The 19,143-nt window shown below is 41.7% G+C and overlaps 1 protein-coding gene and 1 long non-coding RNA gene across 3 annotated transcripts in view; one reads left to right on the top strand and one right to left on the bottom strand.

Moving 5' to 3' along the window:
* Positions 1-882: 882 nt before the first annotated feature.
* LOC107541222 (uncharacterized) lies at positions 883-8,031 on the bottom strand. The gene is made up of 3 exons (XR_001603596.2): positions 7,948-8,031; positions 2,553-2,713; positions 883-2,463 (listed from the first exon to the last, which is right to left on the bottom strand). It is a non-coding gene; the product is annotated as an uncharacterized LOC107541222 (long non-coding RNA).
* A 1,305-nt stretch (positions 8,032-9,336) lies between these two features.
* RBPJ (recombination signal binding protein for immunoglobulin kappa J region) overlaps positions 9,337-19,143 on the top strand; it is an 84,497-nt gene continuing 74,690 nt past the window's right edge. The window contains exon 1 of one of the 2 annotated variants that reach the window (XM_016218223.2): positions 9,337-9,415. Coding sequence is in view for 1 of the 2 variants with exons in the window: in XM_016218222.2 (XP_016073708.1) it covers positions 9,396-9,415 (20 nt within the window). In the remaining variant the exon portion in view is untranslated. The remainder of the gene's footprint in view (positions 9,416-19,143) is intronic. The other variant, XM_016218222.2, reaches the window with a different exon arrangement.

The following is a 19,143-nucleotide window of genomic DNA, read 5'->3' as shown; positions in this document are numbered from 1 at the left end:
CCTGGTCGGGTGTGTGCAGTAGGCAGCCAATTGATGTGTCACATCGATCTTTCTTTCTTTCTCTCTCTCTCTCTTCTATTCTCTCTGAAAAGCAATGGAAAAAATATCCTCAGATTAGGATTTAAACAAAACAAAACAAAAATTCCACTTCTAGCAGTATAACTGTGTGAGCCATGCTCTCTGAGCCTCATCTGTAAAAACAGGATAAAGTTACTTACCTGCAGCTTTGTCTGGAGGATTGACTGAATGTTTGTAGGAAGGTGTAGAGTCAATCATATTTATTGTCACTTCACAAATTATATATCACAGTATCTCTTTAAATAGAGAGCTGATCTGCTGTGTTAGATTGGCATACAGCTTTTTGAAAACCCTCCATGGCATACAACTAAATACTTCTGTTATAAGCTCTTTCTCAGAAGTTATCTTTCAGTTCTTAAGTCCTTTGTTTTTGCCTAGATTCTGTGATTTGGTGCCTATTTCGGAAACTTGGAAAGTACCATGCAAATACAGATAGAGCTGTGCTATTTAAAAATAAAATACTTAGTATTTGCTGGTGAAGGAAAATATGATGCTATGTAGGTAAAACTATGTGATGAAAATCAGATTCACATTTCATAAGAACATTTCTGGAGAACTTTAGACTTGAAAGTAGAAGCCAAATGCTTCTCCCAGATGATCGTTTATAACTCTCACTGAAGTCAGAAGTAAATCTGAGGGTAGCATTAAAGCCAAGTGTTTGGAAAGCTGGGAGAGAAAACAAAAGCATGCATAAATTTCCAAACTTTTCCAAATTACTTAATGGGATGTGATTTGTAGTTGAGACCTTGAGAAATATATTTCCACTAGTGGGATATTTATAACACCTTAATGGAATTTATTTCACCTTCCACTGGATGCTAATCATGAGAGAATTTAGTTAAATAAGCATTTAAGTAGCAAAAAGTACACATAGGGATTATACCAGTTACAATATCTAACATGGAGTCTTTAAACATTCCTTTAGAGTTTTGCTAATGCATTTTACAAATTAAATACATCATTATGAGATTGAGATGAAACTTTTCAGACATATCTACTGCATAAAACCAAGTCTGTCCTCAATATGTAGTAAAAGCTTAATTAGAAAGTATCTTTTTTCCTGCAGTAATTTCACAAGATTTTTAAAAATTCCCATACATTGACATAACAAATAAAATTTAAAAATTAATTAAAATGAGAACTATTGACATACTGACATAACAGTAATATTAAAAATTACAGTGTACATGTCGATTATGACATTGAAGGGGATTCCTGTTAGTCATCTGTCTTTGACAGAGTTAAGTATTTCGCAAGATGGGATTGTTTATTCTCTCAGTGTTTGTCTATGCTTGAACAGGATGGTTCCAAAGTTGATCTTCTTAGTCCTTAGTCTATTTTGGGCAAGGGCGCTAGCCACAAAGATCAACTGCAAGTTGATGTTTATCATTACACTATCTGTGACACAAAACAGTACAGATGCAGAGTGAAACCTTTCTGGTAGGCTTGCTTTGAAAAACTGATAAAGGCCATCCGTGCCCAAGGTTAACAGTAAGACAGGCCAGAGGAGAAAACGTAGGTATCTTTTTTGTTTCATTGATTTGCTATGTAGCCATAGTCAAATTTTTACAAATAAATGTGCCAACCCCAAATAAATACAATTAATTTATTTGAAGACAGTTCTATTTAATTATTTCCATAATTATCTAACTTGACCTGTGCAACAAATCTGTAAGGCAGGTAGCATTAGTCCGTCAAATAGAAAACAATACCGAGCATTGGGTGTGAGTGGGAGTATATCCTAAAGAAGTAACATTTACTGAGCACCTACTGTGTACCCAGCAATTTCATGGAATATCTCAGCTAATTCTCAAAATGACCCTAAGCAATACGTTTCCCATTTTGCAGACAAGGAAAACTTAGCTAGCCCAAAGGTAGGCAGCTGGCCAGTGGAGAAGGAAGGACTCAGTGGTTGAGGCAGTCCAGTGCTCTTTCCTTCATACCCCAGCTGTGTGTTTTTTTAACTATGGGTGTGCAACATTGCCTCAACACAGAAACTCAGGCCACTACAATCTATGCTACATGGCAAAAAGGAAAGTTTAGGAAATCAAAGTTTAGATATAGTCCTTTACAAACAGATCACTGGAATTTTATGATTCATATGGTGTTGTCATTTTTTGTATAGTCAGGGTTAACTGGCTTTATCTTGCTCACGACATATAAAGAACAAGATATATCAATCACACATGGTAACATTTTCTTCCAATTACGTTAGCTATGAAAACTTCTGACAAATTATTAGATTTGTACACATTCTTCTCATGAAATGTGCATTTGATTCTATTCTCGTTCCACGTCACTGGAGTAAACGGCCCGTGCCTTTTCTTGTTTCACCTTCTTGAACTGCTGCATATGTTAGCAAGTTAAGCAAAGCTTGACTTGGGCCTGCCAAAAAAAAAATCAAAAAAATCTCAGGGCCAAAGAATCCCGTGAAAATCAAACGCAACTGGGAAAATAAAAGGATGAATACTTACTTTTATTTTTCAAGTTCTCCTGAAGCCCCTTCCATGATTCATTTTCAGTGTTCTCTTCATTTCTTGTAATCCTAGAGTTAGAGCTTATTTTCCTCACAGAATTGCACAGTCTGATGAAATCCTTCTTGCCACTCTTTCAATCTTCTGTACTATTTATTAACCTTGATTAACACATAGTAGAAAAGAATAGGGATACTGTTATTTTAAAAAGAGAGACATAAAGATGAATGAAAACCACAAGTTAAGAAACTTCTGTGGAGTGAAAGCTCCTAATTTCTAATGTTAGTTATCAGTAGGCTTTCTTCGGCACATAGCCACCTCACAATCTGATCACATCTTTACATCCTCAGAGGCTCTCACTGGCATCTACAACATGTTTCCCAACCTGTTTTGGACATGTGAGCCTCTTAGAAATTAAATAACAGTAATAATGATATTGACATTTTTTGTAGGATCAGATAAAGAAATGAATGAACGCTAATCTGGATAAAATCATCACTATATTTGACCAATTTAAAATTGATTTTTGACGTTTTAAAGACATTTTAACATGTTTTGCAAGAATTTTCATCAGATGAATGCAACTTCTGGATTTATTAAATAAAATAATGATAAAAACTAACACTACTATTACAATTATGTTACAGGTATCATTCTATGTGCTTTAGACATAATAAACACTTTGAATCTTCATAGCAACCCTATGAATTAGGTGCCATTATCTCCATTTTACAGGTGAGAAAACTGAGGCACTGACAGGTTAAATAACTTGTCTAAGGTCTTACAGCTGGAACCACGCAATGTGACACTAGAGCCTGTCTGTGTTCTCCATCATGAGGCTGCCTAGTAAAATTTTCAGTATCTTAGCATGTCTCATTAATATGAGATGGTATAACTTAATCTTAGAATGAAAGCAATATTGAAATGTGTCACTGTGTTTTAACAATCACAGCAAAATATGACCCACTTGGGAATGTTTATCTCACTGCTACTGAATGCTTCACATGCCCACTGGATATATACTTAGGGGCTGACAAACTCATTCCTCTTCCTATTTACATATTTCATTTATTGTTTTTTAAAAATAAACTATATGCCATACTCCCTTTAATGAGAAACTCCTTAAGAAAGATTACACCCAACTCCTACAACAAAGATTCTCAAAGTTTGGTTCATGGACAATTTGCATCATAATCCCTGACCTGCCTGCTAGAAATACATGCCTGCTACTGGGTTCAGCCCAGATTTCCTCCTTTAGTTTTAGGTAGTGGGACCCAGGTGATTCCGATGCCCACCCCACTAATTTTGAGCCCGTCCCAGCTTCTATGTGCACCAAACCCCCACCTGGAGTTCCCCTGAATGCAAGATGCTTTTTTCACACCTCAGAACCTGAACAAGCTGTTTCCTGTGCTTCTCAATGCTTCCTCCTCTTCTTGTCTTCTGAACTCCCACTTAAGAGTCAGTTCAAAAGTCACCTCTGCAAGGTTTCCCTGGGCCCATCAGGCAAGAGTTACATGCTTCTTCCATTGTACCCCAATCCATTAAACTCATCTCTCTATCCCAGAATTACATTGCAACTGATCCGTGAACTCTGTTACCCAGGAAGTCGCCTGAGTCCCCTGCATTATCCACCTTTACAAACCATCAAAGATCATGACTGATGTAAACCACCAAAAATCAAGACTCTAAACTTGCTGTTTGAATAAACGGCAAATTCAGTGTTAACAAAGGACTGGGGTGAAGTACTGACAGTTCTACAGTTCCTAATTCTACTGAGATGGTATATCATATTCACAACCTCTATTAGAAAACAGCTCTCTAGCAAGTGGGAGAAAGGAAACAAATTTATTTGGCCAATTTTTTCTTCTGGTACATTTATTCCTTTGCTTTATTTCCCCCCTTTTTTATGTTTTATATTTTGAATAGGCAATACATGCATTTGGTACAAAATTCAAAGAATCCAAGATAGCCCTCTCTGAGACAAGCCACCTCCTCACCTACAGTTCTCCAACCTTTGAGTCCCTCAGAACTAAGCAGTCACTGTTACAGGTTCTAGTGTGTCCTTCCAGAGCCATTTTAGATACATATAGGCAAATAAGTATATATTTATCTATCACTATTTTTCACTTTGTTTTTTAAAGTTTGTGATTCTTCCACATAAGTACATAAAAAGCAGTCTTGGCTTATTAACAGATGCATACTATTCAAGTCTATAAATATATCATGATTTTTTAAAAAATAAGACATCTCTTGTTTGACATTTAGGTTGTTACCAGTATTTTCTTCCATCAATGATGCTGCAATACAGGTAATTTCACATATGTGTGAGTATCTTTGTAAGACAGATTTGTAGAAATGGAATTGTAGGACTAACGAGTAGAGTAAGTTTTATCAGAATGGTTTTCATAAAGATTACACCCATTTTCACTCCCACTAGCAACACATGAGAATACCTGTTTTGTTTTGTTTTTTAATATCCTGCCAATAGTGTTTTCTTTTCTGAGGTTCTAAAATGCAGAGTAATGGAAACCCTTCAAGTAACTGTAGGCTCATCTACTGGTCTAACCCAGAAGTAAGAACTTTTTTGGCAGAAAGTCAACACAGGTGGTTGCTCTATAGGCTCCTTTCTCCTCTGCAGGCAAGCTGGCACTGGGGTATTCATTGCTGGTCTAACTCAGATACTGTTTTGAATCTTAGAAGGCTTAGTGAGCCTTCAGGATCATTTCCATTCCATTCTAAAGCGGAAGACATCCAACCTGGCCGGGTAGCTCTGTTGGTTAGAGCGTCCTCCCCATTCGCCAAGGTTGTGGGTCCAATCCCCAGTCAGGGCACATACAAGAAGCAACCAATGAGTGCATAAATAAGTGGAACAACAAATCAGCATCTCGCTCTCTTTCTCTCAAATCAATTTAAAAATATTTAAAGTGGAAGACATCCCATTCATTCTACAAATGCTTACTGAGTTTGTTCTAGTGCCTGAGGTTTGAACAATTAAAAAAATAGACAAAAATCCCTGCCCTTATTTAGATTACATTATAATGGGAGTAGGCAGAGAGTAAACACAATACACAGATATGATATATGGTATGTTAGTTTATAAGAAGTGCTGTGGGAAAAATAAAAAAGGGAATGGGGACTATGAGGAGTCACTTTTGTGAAGGGGGTGGTAGGGAAGGCCTCACTGAAGTGACACTTAAGCAAAGACCTGAAAACAGTGAAGGAATGAGCCATAAGGCATCTGAGGGAGAGAGCAAAGGCAGGGTTGTTATGTTCTAGGAACAGCAAGGAAGGCTGCCGCTTAGAGCTCAGTGAGCAAGGAAAAGAGGAAGAGGTGAGTGAGGTCAGGGAGGAGGGGCTGGAGTGGGGGGTTGGGTGGCAGGGGGAGGGGTGTTGGGTGGCAGGCGTGATTGTGTGGGTCCTCACAGTGAAGTGGGAAAACCAGTGGAGAGTTCTAGAGGGTTACTCTGAATGATCTATTGAGAACAGAATGAGGGAAGGCAAGAACAAAATAAGAACCAGTTAGGAGACTTCCTGTAAACCACGTGAGAAATGAGATGGGTTAGACCAGACTGGTAGCCATGAAGGTGTGGAACTGGTTGGACTGTGGGTATATTTTGAAAGTGGAGCAAGGGTGATTTTGTTAGATTGCATGCTGGATGTGAGAAGAAAAGAAGGCAAGGATGACTCCAAGGTTCTTGGATTAAATAAGTGGAAGGATGGAGTTCTCACTTATTGGGATGGAGAAAGAACACAGGAGCATGTTTTAGGGTAAAGATGAGCTGTGATTTGATTTGTGGTTCCCACTGGCTTTCCATGGTTGGGGTTCTCATATGGCCATGGTTCCAAATTAGATTAATGGCCTGGACTAGACCATGACTGAAATGCCTTCTTGGGATGAAGGCTCCAAGGAATGTGTGCCTATGGGCATTGTCTTCCTCCTGAGCATCTTGTTTTAAATCATACTTGAACTGCAATATTGCATTAAATGTCCTTATATATACTTTTGCTGTGTGAAATATTTAATCAAAGGGATAGGTTAATGTACACACACACAACGAACAACCTTGAAAACAACTCAAAAAGTCAATTTCTTGTCCACTACATAACCAGCAGAATAGGACTTACTGTCCTCCACAACTCAAAACTGAACTCATTTTTACATTGGTGGGTCTATGAAGTTACCAAGACACCAGTTCCTAGACAATGCTAAGCTAGGCTGGTACAGAAACTACAGCAGGGCAATCTGAAATGTGCCTGATTGGAGAATTTAACCAGAAATTCACTGGACAAATAAATAATCCAAAAAGAAGGGATGCATTTAAAACAGCAATTTTCAACGGATGCGGTACAAGAATTTCTAAAACATGCAATACCTGAGTATTAGTCAGGGGCATTGACCTCTTTTCCCTTAGATCATCAAACAAAAAAAATGGCAACAGCCAACGCAATAACAGTCGTCCATTGTGAATGAATCCAAATTATACTTTTTTGTGTGTCAAATCAGGCACACAAGACTTTTAGTAATTAGTTGTGTGTGCCATGAGATGAAAAAGGTTGAAAATCGCTATTTAAAACCACTGTCGCTAAAGCACCTGATTAAACAATACTTAAAATGGAATGGATATTTCATCAAACACAAAGGTGAAGGAAAGCAAAACCAGTATTTTAAGTCACATTAGTGAGAGCAAAGGGGGGAAAAAAGAACAGAAACTGTTATATAGGGATCATCTGAAAAGGCTAGGAAGAGATTGGTGGCGGAGGGGTGGCGGGGGAGTTGCTTAAAAAACTGTGTCCACGAATGGAAGGCGACAGCTAGGGAGCAGCTTTTTGCTTTTTTTCCCCCTCTCCAAATCGCAAGGCCAGCAGGTAGATCAGAAAGAAAGCCACCGATGGCTAGAAGAGAAGCTCAGAGAACCCGAACTTGTTTCAAAGCAGGAGAAGCGGTGGCCAGACCAGGCGCCTTGGAGGCGTGACTCCGACCCGACGCCGGGGCGCCGGCTTCCGGAGACTCGGGGGACAAGCGTCTAACACATTTTAGGAAAGTACCAAGCTCGCGGAGGGAGACAGGAAACCTCCTGCCCCGGCGTCTGACCTCTCGCCGTGCGCCCTAGGAGGTGTTTCTCATCTCCCGGCTTCCCCTTCTTACTTCAGACCCCCCCCACCCCCGGCCCCTTTTTCTTCCACCAAGTGTCAGGCCGCAGGCGAGCGCGAGACGTCGAGCGCCCGCCGGTGTCCCTCCGCCCCGCGCTCCCTGCCACGCGCCCACCGGCTCCGCCTCCGCGTCTAGTTGCTCCCTTCCCACCCCTCCTCCACCTTCCACCCCCGCGCGGGCCGCCTGCCCGCGGGCCGGGCACGCGCCGCACGAACGGTTCCTGGAGCTGCGCTAGACAAACACCTGTCTCGCTTGGGCTCCGCGAGATTTGGGGAGAAAGCATAGGCAACGGCGGGCGCGTTCTCGCGAGGTTTACGAAATTTCCCACGGCCCGTGTTGTGTCTGAGTCGAGTAGTGGAAGGCGGTGGGAAGGAGTAGCGTGAGACTGGGCTGCCCGCATTGGGCGCATGCGCAGTGCCGGTCGCGCGTGCCGCGCCAATCCTGCAGCGCGTTCAGCAGGTTTCGGGCAGCGAATTCCAGTTCTCCGGGTTTTGGGGCTCCCTGCTGGAGGCAGTGCTGGTTCTGGGAATCTCTAGGAATTGAAAGGGCTCGGGGAAGGGGGCGGGTAAGAAAGGGGTGCTGCAGGTACGGGGAGGGAGTTCGGGCCCAGCTCCTTTTTGTTAAAAGCCCAGTCGGGCCAGGTTTGCTCGGAAGGCTTCCAGGCTTAGATCGCTTGCAGGACAGTGTCGTCGACTGTGCCAGGCCCACGGGAGGGTCTGTCCCTACATACACCTGGGTTCACACACGGCTTGGGGCTGTGGGAGACCCAAGGAAGGCTCAGACAGCCGGAGCTCTCTGCCCAAGTGGGACCTTTGGTTGGAGTGCGGGGCGGGGGAATGGTGGATCTCAATTCCCAAGCATTGTTCACCGCCGGAGAAAACTGCGCGGCTCTCTGGTGTGTGTATGCAAGGTGGACATTAGGGCTGTCTTTGCCAGAGGTCTTGGCCTGACCTCATTTCATACCCAAGAAGAAAGCTAAGGCGACAGAGCTCAGCTGCAAAAGCTTTCCATTTGCAGCGTTCTGGAGGGTCGGACCACATTGTTCTCTCCGTCTCTCCGCTAGCATGGGGGGTTGCAAGAGCGAAGACAGTTCCTGGTTTGTCACTCGTCCAACTCCAGGCATCAGCAGCTCCAGCACCTACCGCTGATATTAGCATAAAGGAGGCGTCCAATGAACGCTTGAATGAATGAAAAGGGCTGGGAACCGGGGTGAGCGGGAAGCCACTTGGAAAACACCCATTAGAGGAGGTGTTTCATCCAGGCCTGTGAAACGCGGCAGATTTTCCCAGGACCTTCCCCTCGGCCCCGCCTCCTGACCCCTCCATTCCCCGTCCCCGTTGTAATCCCCTCCGGTTTTCCTCAGTCTCCACGTACGTCCCTCTGGGCGCGTCTCAAAACCCGGATAACCGGAGCTCTCCCCATGGACCACACGGAGGGCTCGCCCGCGGAGGAGCCGCCTGCGCATGCTCCATCGCTTGGGTAGGTTTCCAGGGAAGGCAGCGAACAGGATCCCCTATTTCGAGGGCGGCGCGAGGCGTCTGGCTCTTCGCGTCGGCTGCGAGGGGAAAAGGAGCGCGGGGGCTGGGTGGAATCGAGGAGTGAGGAAAAAGGGAAGGGGCGGGGGAGAGGGACCAGGGAAGGCGTCGGGGGAATCTCGCGAGGGTTGGAGTTTTGGCGAGAGTTTGTGGAAGATGGCGCCTGTTGTGACAGGGTAAGTCTAGGGGAATCGGAGCGCTGGGAACCGGGAAAGTTGCGGGCGTCTCGCAGCCCGCGTCTCTCCGCGGGTTCCGAGACCGCGGCGCTCTTGGCGTCTGGGGGCCGCGGGGGTGGTGACGCGTGCGCGGAGCGCGGTGGTGTGTGGCCATGCGCTGCCCGCTCTGCGCCGCCGTGGCTCGGGCTCCGGCGCGTGAGGGCGGCGGCGGCAGCGGTGAGGCCGGCGGCTGCGGGAGTGAGTGCGGCCCGGCGCGCGGGGCCCGCTGGTGCGGTGTCCGCCGGGCGCCTCCCGCGCCGCCGCCCGTGGGCCCTGCCTCCCAGCCCCGCGCAGCTTTGTTCCCGGGGTTGTCGCCTCCTCTTTGCCCGGCCCGTGCCCTCCGGCCCCCGGCGCTTTGTCTTCCCCGGTTGCCCCCCGCTACTCTCTCTACCCCCGGCCCTTTGTTTCGCCGCCTTGGGCGCTTTGTCCGACCCGTCGCGCCCCGCATCCCTCCTCTATCACCTCCCCTCAGCTGTCCTTCCGTGCCCCTTTGTTGTTTCCCTCTCCATTCGGTACCTCAATGACCTGCCGCAAACCACACACCAGATTTCTGTTTTTCTTTTAATATTTCTTATGTGTTACCCTCTCACTTTTCTGCTTGGTGCTTGATCACCCCCAGAGGCTTTGTCTTCCTCATCCAGTGGCTTATTCGCTTGGCACCCCATTCCCCTCCCATCATCGGTTGATTATCCAGTACCCACGGTGTGTGTCGGTCGAACTGTCTCAGCCCAAGGGACCCCATCTGGTGCTCGTACGTGCACACAGACCCTGGGGTTAGTTGTTTTTGTGGGTCTGAAAGCTGCGTGGGGATACTTACTTTCCTCCTGGGCGCTCCTCCTCCTCTGCGCACCCCTTTCTCTCGGGATTGCACCCCCTCCCCCAATTTCTCCCAGGATTACAATGTCTCCAGTTTTCTTCGCCGCCTCTCTCTGGGCCGGTGGTGGTTTTGCTTGTAAACAGTAACCCTGGAGAGAGATCGGGTCTTTGGTTCTTGCCCCCCCCCCCCGCCAGGTCCTTGGTTTCTGACGTCCTAGGCCAAGGGCAGCGGTCGTAGCTTCGCTTTTGGCTTACCTGAGGGTATTGTAGGACTGGTGGAAGAGGCGCAAGGCTTTTTGTTTGTTTTTCTGTTGGCGTATGAGAATAATTTCAGATACCCACATTAGTTACTCATTTGGTATGTGAGTAGAGCAGTTAAGTGAATTTTGATGTTAAAAACTTGTGAATGTTGGGATGGAGAATTTGAGCATTTTCTAGACTCTAGGTGTGGAGTTTATTTTACCAGTAACTCCTGCTTTGTAAGGAAAAAGGAAGGCATCTTCCTTGTTAATTGATATCAATTGTTCTACTTTTTCTTAATCATTAGGTAGTTTGCAATTGTGTTCTTTCACTCTGTAGATTTATGACAACCTTTCCGCTCCATCTTTGGAGTTGAAATGAGTCAAGTACTTAAGACTGCAGTTTCTGTTTGTGGAATGCATTAATGAAATGCAATGAAGACATTTAAGTAATAGTCTTAAGGTGCTGGCACTTCTAGTGTTAAAGGAGCTTTAAATTTTCAGAGTGCTTATTGTTATGCTAGCATTAAAAGCTTGGAGTTGTGTGGGGGGTGTAAGGGGGAGGGCTAGGGGTGCGTTTAAATAGGCTGAATATTCTGGTGCTGGGACTAAGACCTATTAATTCGATTTACCAGGATTTCTGCCCTACTAGTTGATCACGACTTTTAGGAGACATGTTACCCATAAAATCATCTGGAGTGTCATTTCATTTATAAACTGAAGTTCTATATAAAGTACTACTATTAGGGATATAAAAGATTTAGTATGAGGAATGTTGGTGTAGTGGAAAGCATTTTATTTTTAGGTTGTGGTTAGAATTAGTAGTTTGAATTTTAATTTACCAAAAATCATGTTTCATGAGTGATAAATAGGTGAGGCTTTTGTGAAAATTTGCAGTTTAGGTTCCATGAGTGGATATTTACCAATAATTTGTCTTCCTTGTTCTTAGTGTATAATCATTCTTTTGAAGGTAAAATTTTGAGCACACTGTTGTTTTGCACTATAAGCGAATGTTAAGTATTGTAGTAGTGGAAAGACTTGTGTATATAAGAATGATCACACCAGTATTATAAAAGCAACTTGTACAAATCAGGTTGTGTTAGTTGTTTCCACAATGTGTAAGACCTGTATATTGTGATCAAGTAAAACAGTGCTTTTACTAAATTATATCAAACTATAGCATATTTAGAAACACATGGCATGAACTGTCGTTGAGAGGCTTGCTTTCTGATTTTTGATGATTAAAGTTTTAAATTTATTCATGCATATTGCAGATATGCCTATAGAGAGTATATTTTCAGAAAAAATATACAGCTCACTGGCAGTATTTCAGATTTATTCTAATTTATGCTTCTAGGTGTTAAATTTTAAGCAGTTAGGTTTGTTAAAAAGTTACCTGTTGTCCTATAGTAACAGATTTCTATCAGTGTCTTTTAAGTAGCTAAGGAAAAAAATGGTTTGGGAGAAAAGCCACTCTTGCCAGCTGTAATTCATTAAGTCATTTTTGGCACTCTGGATAAGTTATTGGGGGAAAATGGTGTGTTTGAAAGTTCTTGCAAGTCGTCTTAATTCTAGCATTTGGTCATTTTTAAAAATAAAATTTAAAAACCTAGAACCTGGCTTTGAAACATTATTTTGCATTTCACTTTCTCCTAATAATGAATTTCATGTTATTTCAACTAGGGGCAGTATTTTCTCATGGATTAACTAAAAGTTGTTATTTTTGGCATCAGGGTTTGTGATTATTTCCAAGTTACTTTACTTCCCCGGGCCAGTTTCCTAACTGTGTAGTAAAATGGGAATTGTAACAACTTGCCACATCTGCACAGGACTGCTGTGCTTTAGGATTTGCAGAGAGCATCCTTGGGTGAAAGGTGTGGTTAGAGTCTAGGAATTGTTACTGAATTAAGCTGATGTGAAGTAGGTCATATTTTATAGGAAGTCAAGTAGGAGGTTATGAACTAAGTTCTTGGCAAGTCACAGTGGTGATAGTGGGATGGAAAAAAAACCCAAATATGTACTATAGTTTGGATAATAAAACAGATACTTTTTTCCTCCTAAAAGCTTAGAGGGAGAGGGAGAAGTAAAATAAATTACAGGATGGGGGGGGGAGGTGTTGTGTAAAAGACTGAAGATCTGTCAAACTCAAATGTAATAAACAGTAAAATTATGGGTTGCTTTTCTCTAGTGACTTGCTTTTTGCATGTGGTAATATTTTAAAAAAATAGTAGTGCAAAATGTTTTCCCAAATGTTTTCAGACTAGGCTAAGTCTGTTAATAGTAATGATTAATTTTCAGTGTACCTTATATTTTGAATACTTTGTTACTTGTTTTCAAGAATATTTTGTAACAACCACAACCGTAATTTTAGACTTGACCCTTGGCCTAGGAAAGTGTTTTGCACTTGGAATACTCCTCCCTTCCCCCGCCGTGTGTGTGTGCGCGCGCGCGCGTGTGTGTGTGCGCGTGTGTGTGTGTGTGCGTGTGTGTGCGCGCGCGTATGCATGTATACGTATTTGTTCCTGGTAGATGGTATCACGTCCTAACTGGTTCCCCAAGCTAGGTTTCTGGATTCCTCCCACACACTAACCCTTTACATTTAATCACTGAAAACATAATTTTTTCTTCTGAAAAATTGCATGAATCTGTCTCCTTCATGTTCTCTTCATTTGTCACCTAGATTAATTACAGACATTGGCAGTTTCTTCTTTCTGCTTCTAGACTCATCGCCCTTTATACACCTCCCACAGTCTTTCTAAAGAGCAAATCTGATCACTTCACTCCTAACTTACAAAACCTTTCAATGGCTCCCCCTAGCAGCCTTCATTAAGAGAGGCAGCTGAGTGGATAGTTTATGAGCTCACATTTAGGATTTAATCTGAACTGGGTTCCTGTTCTGTGTCTGCCACTTAAAACCTCTGTAACTTTGACAGATGATCTAACCTCTCCTTGCCTCTTCCATCAATTGCAAGATATCTTGTAGCTCAGTGGGTTGTGAGGATTACATGCAAGAAAATACTTTATTGGATGCCTGCCTGGCACATAGCAAGTACTCAAAAAAATGTTAGCTAGCATAGCATATAGGATTCTCTATTTCATTTCCCTTTCTCCAGATGAGCTGTTTGCGTTTCTCTCCCTTCATATTCAGTGTTTCAACCACATCTAAGAATTTGGTGTTCCCTGCATGGAATTAGCAGTTTAATGCCTTCCGGTGCTTGAAAAGTGCTGGTGTGAGTTATCATTCAAGACCTGGGTCTGAAGATATTCTAACCGGATCCACCTAGCTGCATTCAGTCCCCCTCCTTGTGTGTTCTTAGAGCACCCGGTAATTTTCACATGCAAAAGCTATTAGTTACTTGGCGGTAGATAGCATTTTCTTCTTAATCATTTATATATTCTTAGACTCAAAAGGGTGTCTAAGGGACATGATAGGGATTCAGTAAAAAGGTTTTTTGAACAGAGGACTCAGAATACTTTGATGCAACATGGTTCATGTAGGCATAATTTGATATATGCAGGAAATTTACTGAGTCTATAGGGAATTTAATTGCTGAAGTACCCAAAGGAAGTGATATTTTCAGCTATAGGCAGTCTCATAGCTCCTGAGAACATAATAGTAAAACTCTTAGGCAAAAGCTCTTTTTGGATTATTAGAAAATACTATATCATTGTACAAAACTGACAGCCTTAAATTTCACATTTTTTTATGTTCACAACTTTTTAATGTTTATCAAGTGTTTCTCAAAAGGTTACATTATATTTAAGTGTTTTAAGTACGTAGATGTATAGGCTTACTATAGGTTACTATAGATTACTATAGATTACTTTTGTAATCTATGTATAGGCTTACTATAGATTACTATAGATACACTATAGATTACTTTTGGGGAGATCCATGCCATAAAGCCAGATAATTAAGTTGATCATCTTAAGAGCGACTCAGGTCTTGTGGACATACTACTTACAGGTGATTTCTCCATGCTTCAGGTTCTGTCTCTATAAAATAGGAAGTGGTAATTTGGTTGTACTTATCTGCCAGACATGTGACTATCAAGTAAGGTAAACTATGTGAAATTATAATTGTTAAATAAAACTTTGTGTAAGTTATTTGTAAACAGTAAAGCACTCTATAGAATATTGTAACAGTTGGTTTCTCCTAGTAACCCTTTCACAGTCAGGGTTCAAGTGGACTTTTTATATGCAACCTGTGGTTTGTGGGTCATGTTTTAGGAAGGCAGCAGTGTATTTAGTGCAGAGGACCGCAGCCCTTGAAATATGTGCCTTGGCGTTTTGAGCAGACATACTTGGTAAATTACTGCTTGACCACAGATGTTGTCATTGAGTCACCCCCAACTTTTTGGGGTCTGCTTTTTACTGCATTCTTCTCTGCTTGGACAGCCGTAATAATGTAGGAATGTTGAATGCCCATCTTTCAGACACCCTGCCCACAGTTCTGGATGCCCCATAGGCCTGGCACAACATCATGCTGTCACATATGCCTCGTTAGGCCTGCTTCTGCTCCAGGGAATGAAATGATACCCTAATGGTGTGAAAAGAGTCATGTATGTCCTGAACGTACTACTGGGGGAAAACAAGCATCGAAGTCTCCATGGCTTGGTTTGTATAATTGGTGCTAATAACCCATCTGTATAAATATTTGTGTAGGTTTGTTATGTTGAGACAGTGCATGATGACAAGTATGACATTTTTTCATTTAGATTGGTCATGTTCATGGCAGTCTTGGGAATATTTACACTGTTTTAAGTTTACAAAAATGAGAAGATAGAAACCACTGCTGCTTAGGTATTCCAAGTTGCAAAACCCTTGCAGTGAAAATGCTGCACCTGTTGGACGTGAGATGAAATATACTAGAAAATCAAGTTGACCCTTCTAATTCCCTTCTCATGCTTCCTTTTCTATATTCAATAGTTTTAATTTGGCCTTAGAGCTAATTTTTTTGGTGCATTGTACATTAATTAGATTATAGAGTCGTAAATAAGTTTCTCATAAAATTTTTGTATAGCCAGGAAAAAATGGTTATCACTTTATAAAACCCGTTTTTTTAAATTAGTGTGGTAAACATTGTGTTATATAACTACAATATTTGTTGCCTTACATAGTATAGAACCAATGTGCTGAATTAAAAAAAAAATTATTATTATAAACTTATTTTGGAGCTAATCTTGCTCCAGATAGAACATACTAGTTTTAAGCTGGTTTGCATAAATGAAATGAGTATTTGTTCCCTTTTTGGAAAACTGCAGACCCACTTGCTTTATTTTGCCAGCATACATTTTTATAAAAAAATGTTTCTATTGATTTTTTTATAGAGAGAGAGGAAGGGGGGAGAGAGATACATTGATGTGAGAGAGAAACATTGATTGGTTGTCTCCCACACACACCCATATTGGGGATCGAACCCGCAATCTGGGTGTGTGCCCTGACCTGGAATCAAATCAGCGACCTTTTGGTGCACAGGATGATGCTCAACCAACTGAGCCATAGCAGTCAGGGCCCAGCATACATTTTTTTAAGTGGACTTTATTTGTTGGAGCTGTTTTAGGTTCACAGCAAAATTGAGGGGAAAGTGTGGAGATTTCCCATGTATTCCCTGCCCCCACATATGAATAGCCTCCTCTATTAACAACATCCTCCAGCAGAGTGGTACATTTGTTATAACTGATAAACTTACATTGATACATTATTATCTCCCCAAGTTCATAGTTTACAGTAGGGTTCACTCTTGGTGTGTATTCTTTAGGTTTGAACAAATGTGTAATATATCTGCAATGCGGAGTAGTTTTCTGCCCTAAAAATCCTTTGTGCTCTGCCTGTTCATTCCTCCCTCCTTCCTAACCCCTGGCAACCACTGAACTTTTTATTCTCTCCATAGTTCCAGCATACTTTTTCAAATCATTTAACTTTTGGTTAGAGTGTGAGAAAATTTTTCATGCAAAAATTATATAGTTTTATACGAAGCTCCTGATCCATATAGCAAATGGAGGAAGCAGAAACATTGAGGTCCCCAGGCATGAAGGAAGGTTACAGGAAATAAGGAGTATAACCATGCTTTAGTGCTTCTCCTTTGTAATTGTTTTAATAACATTATATTGGAGAAATAGTTGCTGGTATGGACTAGTCGAAAGTTCATAGAAAGTGGAAGAGTTGGTAGGGAGTGGTAGGAAATAAAACTGGAAAGGTGGTGGGGTCCTCTTAGAAGACCTTTAATGCTAAGCTAAGAATTTGAAGATCAGTCATTCATATGGGGGGGGGGCCTACTGAATGCTTTCAAAGAAGTGAGGCCGAATGTAAACAGTATAGTAAAATAAATTGGAATAGGTGGAGACCATAAGAGAAATATGATCAAGGTTTGATCTTGGTAGGCCCAGGAATGGAAAAACAAAGCAGCTCTTTTTGAGGCAGGGTTGTGTAGGGAGCTTTGGAATCAGTGCATTATCTCTAAAATAGATCTGTGGCTATGAGCATGTCACTTAATCTAAGTCTTACCCTTGTCTAAAAATTGGAGAAAATACTTCATGGTATTGATGTGAGGATTAAATGAAATAGGGGAAATAAAATTCCTAGCTCAGTTCTAGAAGTAGTAGGTCCTTCTCCTTCCCCTTTGTGGAGTAGAATGTAAAGAATAAGATGGGTTAGGGAAAAACAACTGAACAGTTAAAATCTTAGTAGTGAAGTAATTAGAAATGGGAGTCTGAGTGAGGTGAACAGGTGTAATATAAGAGAACTTACCTAACAGTGTTTTGTTTCTTTTAGCTTTTAAATAAATGCTGCATACTTAGCATGCTTCTGTTGTAACATTTTAACATTTCTGCAATTTATAAATATACCTGTATTGATTATCTGTCTATCTATTTAATCTGTCAGTGAGCTCCATAAGGACAGGGTCATTATTTTACTTATCTTGCATAATTATGGACCAACTCCTATGGCCAGAATGTTGCCTGCTGGATGAATGTGACTTGTATGGATTTAATAATATATAACACTTGCCACTAGGTGGCATTTAGTTTAAGTGATAAGGCTTAGTTACATTCAGCAAAGATTGGTTTTTCAATCTCCAGATTGAAATTCTTCAGAATCCCCAGAGAAACTGACCGCTGGATTTTATGTTCAGTTTTCTGTCATTTCAGGACCGTACTTTTTGAAGTTAAATATGAAATATATATCAAATAGAAAAACTTAGAGTGTTAAAAAATAGAAAAGCATAATGGCATTAGAATATGTCCCGTAGAAAAGCTGAAGGGAAGCTCAGTGAAATTCACAAGGGACTAAATTTCCCATATCTCAGTGTATTTAAAGTGAAGCCTGATGGTTAAATTTTAGGGCCATGGTTTTTCTTAAGATTGGATGGAGGAGATGGAATTTGTTTCTTATCGGACTTAATGAAAGATGCTGAAGTATCCTCTGTAGGGCTACTGGGCTATGATGCTATGTTCTCATATTTATATTCTGGTATATTGTACTCTCTCTGTTGTGGACTAACATAGCATAAAATGTAACTACATCCTGCCGTGACAAATGTTGTAGATTATTTCAATTCATTGGATTCAGTAAACTTCAGAGCTGGAGAAGACTTTTCTAACCTTATGTTCTAAAGTAACCACTCTTTTTTTTTTTTTTTTAAATATATCTTTATTGATTTCAGAGAGAGGAAAGGAGAGGGAGAGAGAGAGCTAGAAACATCAATGATGAGAGAGTCATTGATCGGCTGCAGCCCGCAACCTGGGCATGTGCCCTGACCGGGAATCGAACCCTGATCGCCTGGATCCTAGGTCGATGCTTAACCGCTGAGCCACGCCTGGCTGGGCTAAAGTAACCACTCTTAAATATAAGTACAGGCAAATTAAATAATTTACAGTTAGCTGATGGCTGAGACACATTCAATGACTGAGTTGGTTCTAGTTCCTGGTTTGATTTTGGGGGAGAGAATTCTGCTGGGTTTTTTTTTACTCTTTTCTATTTGTATCATTCAGCTGCCTTTTAATGTTACATGCACTTTGTTTTAAAAAGTCCCCCCCCAGCCCCCGTTTGTGGGGACTTAAACCAAGAATACATATCGCAGCCCCAAGCCTGGTAGAGTGTTGCTGCCAGTGTTGCTTAATAACTGGTCAGCTCTGAGCCTGCCTGTTCTTTCCTCCTTTGCTATTTTCCCACTCTTGGTGCTGCTTGTGTTCTTTATCTTGTATTTCTGACTGACCAGGGTGGCCTCTTTGAGAACACATTTGTTCTCACTGCACCCCTCCTTACCCACTGTGCTTTAGTTACCCCTACTCAAGAACTGCCTGGGTTCAGTTACCCCTGGCTCACTGCAGTCTCTCTCTTGCCACCCTAGTTTCTTAGTTTTGCCACCTGCACTAAATTCCAGCTATCTGAATTTGTAACGCATCTGGAAGAGAAAATGCATCCACAGAAGAGACTGAGAAAAAGGAAGACTCATACAGAGAAGGAGGCCACAAGTTGAAATTTTATACCGAAAGATGGGCTTGTTTATGAACCTGATGATTTTCATACAGTGATTTTTTTGATTTTTTTTTTTTTAGAGTATGTCAGGACAGTATTACTCTCTTGACTATGGGATTCATTAAAAATCTGTGTATCTGTCATGTGTGCTTA

This window comes from Miniopterus natalensis, chromosome 1 (assembly GCF_054644295.1).
Source record: "Miniopterus natalensis isolate mMinNat1 chromosome 1, mMinNat1.hap1, whole genome shotgun sequence".
Classification (NCBI taxonomy): domain Eukaryota; kingdom Metazoa; phylum Chordata; class Mammalia; order Chiroptera; family Miniopteridae; genus Miniopterus; species Miniopterus natalensis.
Note: the sequence above shows the minus strand (reverse complement) of the source record. Positions and strands in the feature narration are given on the sequence as shown.